Below are 6,781 nucleotides of genomic sequence, written 5' to 3'. Positions count from 1 at the left end.
GCCATAATACCGCGCCCACCAACCTAATCCTAGCCCGAACCCTTACTTAATCCTCAAAACAAACTCCAACCCTAATTCATACTCTACCCATAGCCGTAAACTTTCATTTCCACCCTAACCTAACTCTTACCCTAACCCTAACCCTAGCTTTGAACTGGGAGTGAACATCGTAGGATGAAATGACAACAATGAGTTATTACATCACCCGCCAATATCTACCCAACTGCCTCGATCGTATTCATTGGTAGACAACTAGACTGACACTACGAAGTCGTTGCATATAATAATAACTACACTCGCAGAACGGCAACCGCGGCAACCGTTTAGGAACAGGAGTTAGTCTAACAGCTGGACGTCACCTTGTCCTGTGAGTAATTGCTTTTTACGCTATGCTGCCAGCTGCCTTCAATTATATCTCCTTATTGTGTATTGTCGCCTTCTGTGATATCGCGAGTTACCGCGAACCAATCAACACGAGTTCTTTTTATTTTTAATCCAGCCATGTTTACATCGACGATAAACGTTGGCAACGAACGATGACGATGATGGCGATGATCGAATGAACGATGACCGCTGATAGACCGTTTTGCACGATGAACCGATGACGCATGCATGGACGTTGACGATGAACGGATGACGATGATTAGACGATAATGGACGATGATGATGAATAAATGACGATGAGGTGCTGACAATGGTGGCATTGACGACAATGAGCGATGACGATGGACCTGCTAACTTAGAGGGCGACGACCGACGATGAACGATGACGACAGAGGACGACGGACGTGAACGATGACGACGAGGACGACGACGATGAACGATGCGACAGAGGAACAACGACGATGGACGATGACGATGAGAGAAGATGGCAATACCCGTAGGCGTACGCTTTCTAGACGCGCGTCTGTCAGTGATGCGACGCTGAAACCATGGCAACGGATGAGAAGTTTGTTGATCGGTGGGCATGCCGTACGGTGGGCGTGAAGAAAGAAAGAGAGGAGAGAGGAGACTCTGAGAGACGATCTGAGCAGATGAACGAGAGGAGAGCAGAAAGAGAGCGAGAGCAGGGAGATAGACGAGGAGAGGCGGAGAGAGAGAGAGAGGACGGAAGAACGAGAAGATTTTTGGGAGAGAGAGAGAGAAAAAGACGAGAGAGACGATCGAGAGCGCAGCGGAGAGAGGGAGGGAGAGACGAGAGTGAGCAGAGAAAGAGACGAGAAAAAGCGGACAGAGCGGGGGAGAGCGAAGAGAGAGGCAGAAGAGAGGAAAGAGAGAGAGAGAGCGAGAGAGGGAGAGAGAGAGAAAGAGGAGATGGTGAGAGAGAGCGAGCAGAGAGCCAGGACTGAGGAGAAGAGAGAGATGCGCGAGAGAGCAGAGAGGAGAGAGAGATGTAGAAACGCATGAAGAGAGAGAGAGGAGAGCAAGAGAGGGAGAGAGGAGAGGAGGAAGCAGAATGGAGAGAGAGAGAGAGATGGAGAGGAGATAGAGATGAGCAGATAGAGGGAGAATGACCATACTTTTCTCCAGACGAGAGGAGCAGAGAGAGAGAGCGAGAAGCGAGAGCGAGCAGACAAGATAAAGAGAGTGAGGGAGAATCGGAGGATCGCGAGGGCAGATGGGGGGAAGAGAGAAAGAGGCGGTCGAGCGGAGAGAGGAGAGAGAAGAGAAGACAAAAATAAAAATTACATAAAAAAAAATGAAAAAACGCGACAGTAATGACGGACGATGGCGACAACAACGGCGACGACGATGATGCATGACGACCTCAACAGTGATCAGTCAGGTTCGTGATATAGTAGAGAGACAGACACACACACGCGGCGCGCTGGCGCGCACACACCACACACACACACACCACACACACACACATATACACATACACAACACACACACACACACACACACACACCACACACACACACACACACGCACGCACGCACGCACGCCGCACGCACTGCACGCACGCACGCACACACACACACCACATTACACGCACACACACCACACACACACACCCCCCCCCCCACACACACACACAAACACACCACACACACACACACACACACACACACACACAGACGACGATTACACGACAACAACGGAGACAACGACGACGATGATGATGACGACAACAGCGATCCTGATAGTAATATACAATACGAGACGACGCTAGCGCATTCGAACCTGCAGTCGGTTGAAGTAGATGTTGCCAAGCGTGAAGCACAGGACGCGAGGATGCCGAATTACCGTCGTCTGTTCCTCGCTACTGAAGCCAACACCTCCAGCGCCGACAGCAGCTGTGAAAGTCTTCCTCATCGCTTCTTCCCCTCGATGGTGACGTCACCCTCCTACCGATACACAAGCGAATACTTCCATGCACGATAGCAGAGGTTATGGCTTTTTATTAGGCATATTTATTATTATCTATTATTTTATTATTTATATTTATTTAGGCTGGGTTATTAGAAATATTAGAGTTAACATTGTTTTTAACAACGTAAACGGTAACAACGTTTGCCGCTAGATGTTTTTGTTTTGTTTTCCCCAGCCAGGTGGTGCTATTTGAGCTAAATATCTGAGCGAGTTAACTACCAATACAAGCGTTCTCTTTGGATATTATTGCTATGTCACTCAAGTTGTACCAGTTCGCGCTAAACGGTAAACTTTGCTGTACTTCGGTACTAAGCAACGTTTTTAGAACGCTCCTATATCGTAATGCTGATTGTATAGAGCTATCCGTCAACCAGTCGGTAAGAAACATTTACGGCAAACTCAAAAAATAATGCAATAAGATCAGAGTGAGAATATTATTGTAGACGTATTATTGTAGTGTACGCTGAGGGGAACAGGAATAGCTGATAGACAACGAGTGGGAAATTATATATCTCTAATTATAATTAAAATAAAACGAGTGATGCGAAATTATTTAATTCCCTATGAAGACAATCATGGTGATAGAATTATCCACAAAAACCGCCAATTAAATTATCACTAATGGCAACTTACATTGGTTCAGGTAAATTCAACTTACCTGTTTCAGGTAGAAATCACTTTACCTAGATGAAAGACGGTAGCTTGCTTACCTTGTCCAGGTAGAACTCACATTACCTAGCTGAGTAGTACATGCTTACTGGTTCGGATAGAAGATAGCTTACACCTAGCGCAGGTAGAAGATAGCTTATACCTGGGTTCAGGAGGGAAGATAGCTTATGAACCTGGCTCAGAGTGCGCAGAACAGCTTACTGGTTCAGTAGGAAGATAGCTTAGACCTGGCCTCAAGTCGGCAGACAAGTTACCTGTTCAATAGAAGATAGCTTATACTGGCCCTCAGCGTAGAGATAGACTCTATACCTGGTATCAGATAGAGAAAAGCTTATACCTGGCCTCAGGTAGAAGATAGTTTTTACCTGGTTCAGGTAGAAGATAGCTTATACCTGGTTCAGGTAGAAGATAGCTTATACCTGGCTCAGGTGGCAGACAGGCTTACCTGGTCAGATAGAGGATAGCTTATACCTGGCCCATCAGCGTAGAAGATAGCTTATTACCTGCGCTCAGGTAGAAGATAGCTTATAACCTGGTTCCAGATAGAAGATAGCTTATACCTAGTCAGGTAGAGCAGTAGCTTATTATCTGGCTTCAGGTAGCAGCATAGCTTATACCTGGCGTTCAGGTGGCAAACAGTTACCGTGGTTCAGGTAGAAGATAGCGGTATGCCTGCGCTTTTAGGTAAAGACACTTATACCTGACTTCAGTAGAAGATAGCTTATACCTGGTTCAGATACGAAGATAGCTGCATACCTGCCTCAGGGTAGGAGCATAGTTTTATACCTGGTTTCAGGTAGGAGGATAGCTTATACTTGGCTTTTAGGCTGACAGACAGCCTTACTTGTTCAGTAGAAGATAGTTATTACCTTGGTTCACGCGTAGAAGCATAACTTCATACCTGGTTCAGGTAGAAGATAGCTTATACCTGGTTCAGGTAGAAGATAACCTCTACCTGGCTCAGGTGGCAGACAGCTTACCTGGTTCAGGTAGAAGATAGTTTTTACCTGGCTCAGGTGGCAGACAGCTTACCTGGTTTAGGTAGAAGTATTTGTCGACAGTTTGCAGTCCGTACTTGTCCTTCTGCTGCTGCGGCAGACCGGCTAACATCTCGTAGAATACGTGGTAGTTACGTTCACCCGCTGCCAGCTTCACGATGCGAGATTTCTCCAGCAGATATTCCTTCGTCTGCGCGCCAGTTATCACACCGCTAAAACAGGTAAAAACAGCAATGTTATCACACGCTAAAACAGGTGACAATAGCCATGTTATCACACGCTAAAGCCGGTGAAAACAACCATGTTACCACACTTTAAAACAGGTGAAAACAGCCATGTTATCACACGTTAAAACCAGTGAAAACAACCATGTTATCACACGCTAAAACAGGTAAAAACAGCCATGTTATCACACGCTAAAGCCGGTGAAAACAACCATGTTATCACACGCTAAAGCAGGTAAAAACAGCCATGTTATCACACCGCTAAAACAGGTGATGACAACCATGTTATCACACCGCTAAAACAGGTAAAACAGCCATGTTATCACACGCTAAATCAGGTGAAAACAGCCATGTTAGCACACCACTAAAACAGGTAAACACAACCATGTTACGTTACACAACTATGTTATCACATCGCCTAAAGAGGTGAACACAACCATGTTATGTTACACAACCATGTCATCACCTGTTTAAACATATGATAACAACCATGTTATCACGCTGCTGAAACAGGTGATAACAACCATGTTATCACACCGCTTAAACAAGTAAACACAACCATGTTATCACTTGTTTAAATAGGTGAAAACAAGCATGTTATCACAACGCTAAAACAAGTGAACACAACCCTGTTAGCACAACACTTAAACATGTGAAAATAGCCATGTTATAACACCGCTAAAACAGGTGAAAACAGCCATGTTATTGCAAGATTTAACGTATAATAACAGTCTCCCGTATCGCGCAATTATTTTATACAACAAAATTCACTGTCTGTATTGAATGATGTGTCATTAAACGCTAAATGTAGGCCTCTTGTGTGATGCAAAAACTATTCATTCACCGAGTAAAATAATTAAAAAGCGCACGAAATCTGATGCAAAAGGGTCAATTAGAATTTATTCCATTCAGGTGGACTGAATACGGGTGATGAGCCTGTTGAGTAGATAGAATATCCGCATATAATAAAGTGGGAAATAGTCGCACGTTTGACACGAACAATCGTTGTCATCGCTGTGCGTGCGTGCGTGCGTGCGTGCGTGTGAGTGCGTTTCTCTGCGTGCGCGAGCGCGTGTCAACGTATGCGCGCGTCTGTGTGTGCATCTGCCTCCGTGCCCTCTTGCGTAGATATATTTGTGTACGTAGGCGCGCGCGTGTGTATGCACGTGAGTGCGTACGTACGCGCGTACTGTCGTGTGCGTGCGCGTGGGAGAATGTGTGCGTTCGTGCACGCGTGCGTGCGTGTGTGCATGTGTGTGGGTAAGGGGGCTTACATATTACACTCAGCCGGACCGTGGGCCTGCAGCTAGACGCATCGACCGGTATCAGCCACCATCGCACACTAAAGACTATAAAAGCACGACAGCGTGTGTACGTGTCGCAGCTCTAGTGCGAATTAATGCCCAGCGGCCCGAGCGGGTTTCGTCTCTCTGTCTCTCTCTCTCTCCTCTCTCTCTCTCTCTCTCGCTGTTCTCTCTTCTCTCGCTCTCTCGCTTTCTACTCTCTGCTCTCTTCTCTCTCTCTATCCTCTGCCCTCTCTCTTCTCTCTCTCTGCTCTCTCTCTCTCTTCTCTCTTCTCGCTGCTTCTCGCTCTCTCTCTTTCTCTCTCGCTTCTTTTCTCTCTCGCTCTCGCTTCTATCTTCTCTCTTTTCTCCTTCTTTCTTTCTTTCTCTACTCTCTCGCCTCTTCTCTCTCTCTTTTACTCTCTCTCCTTTTCTCTCTCCCTCGCCTCCTCTCTCTCTTTCTCTTTGCTCACTCTCTTCTCTCTTGCTCTCTTTCTCTCACACAAAACAACATCGACATGTTGCTGCGAAGTCGTCGCCGACGCTCCCGGTCATGTGACTCTTCTTTTCGGCGGAAATGCGCAACTGTTTTTTTCGCGCAAGAATACATTGCTCGGGTAAGTGCTTTTTTCATCGTCTCCTCTCTCCTCTTTCTTCTATCACTAACTATCCTTCAGGCAACATGCTAGACTTCGCGGGTTAGCGGAGAAAGAACAACGAGGCGCATGAGGAAGCGGTGTCGTGGAAGCTCAAGCACGATTGGTTCAATAATCGCAGAGTGAAATTGTTAATAGATGGCGCATCGATCGCACGACCGGTGTGATCGTTCACACAGTCTATAGACAAGCAATAAACAAATAATTAATTGCTGTAGTTATATCTCTCTATAATTTAAAATATACGCGGCGCGCGCGTGCGGCGTGGCGCGTGTGTGTGTGTGTGTGTGTGTGTGTGTGTGTGTGCGGTTGTGTGTGTGTGTGTGTACGTGTGCGTTGTAAGTGGTCGTGTGGTGTGCGGTGTGGGGTCGTCTGTTGGTGTGCGTGTGTGTGTGCGTGTGCGGTGCGTGTGCTGTGCGTGGTGGTGTGTGTGTGTTGTGTGTAATGTGTTGTTGTGTGTGTGTGTCGTGTGCCGCGCCGCAGTCTGGTGCCTGCCGGCTTGTGTGGGTGCGGCTGTGTGTATGCCGTCGTTGCGTGTTGGTGTGCGAGTTGCGTTGTGCGTGTGCGGTGGTGCG

General features: G+C 46.9%; 1 protein-coding gene across 1 annotated transcript in view; it reads right to left on the bottom strand.

Moving 5' to 3' along the window:
* Nucleotides 1-6,781, bottom strand: part of LOC106815614 (unconventional myosin-XV-like) — a gene marked incomplete at its 5' end in the record, with an annotated part of 52,143 nt that overhangs the window by 27,034 nt on the left and 18,328 nt on the right. The window contains 2 exons of the mRNA XM_014820100.1: nucleotides 2,188-2,334; nucleotides 4,078-4,255. Coding sequence (XP_014675586.1) covers nucleotides 2,188-2,334; nucleotides 4,078-4,255 — 325 coding nt within the window. The remainder of the gene's footprint in view (nucleotides 1-2,187; nucleotides 2,335-4,077; nucleotides 4,256-6,781) is intronic.

Source organism: Priapulus caudatus, unplaced genomic scaffold, assembly GCF_000485595.1.
Source record: "Priapulus caudatus unplaced genomic scaffold, Priapulus_caudatus-5.0.1 Scaffold1158, whole genome shotgun sequence".
NCBI classification, from domain to species: domain Eukaryota; kingdom Metazoa; phylum Priapulida; class Priapulimorpha; order Priapulimorphida; family Priapulidae; genus Priapulus; species Priapulus caudatus.
The sequence above is the reverse complement of the archived record's forward strand: the minus strand, read 5'-3'. Positions and strand labels throughout refer to the sequence as shown.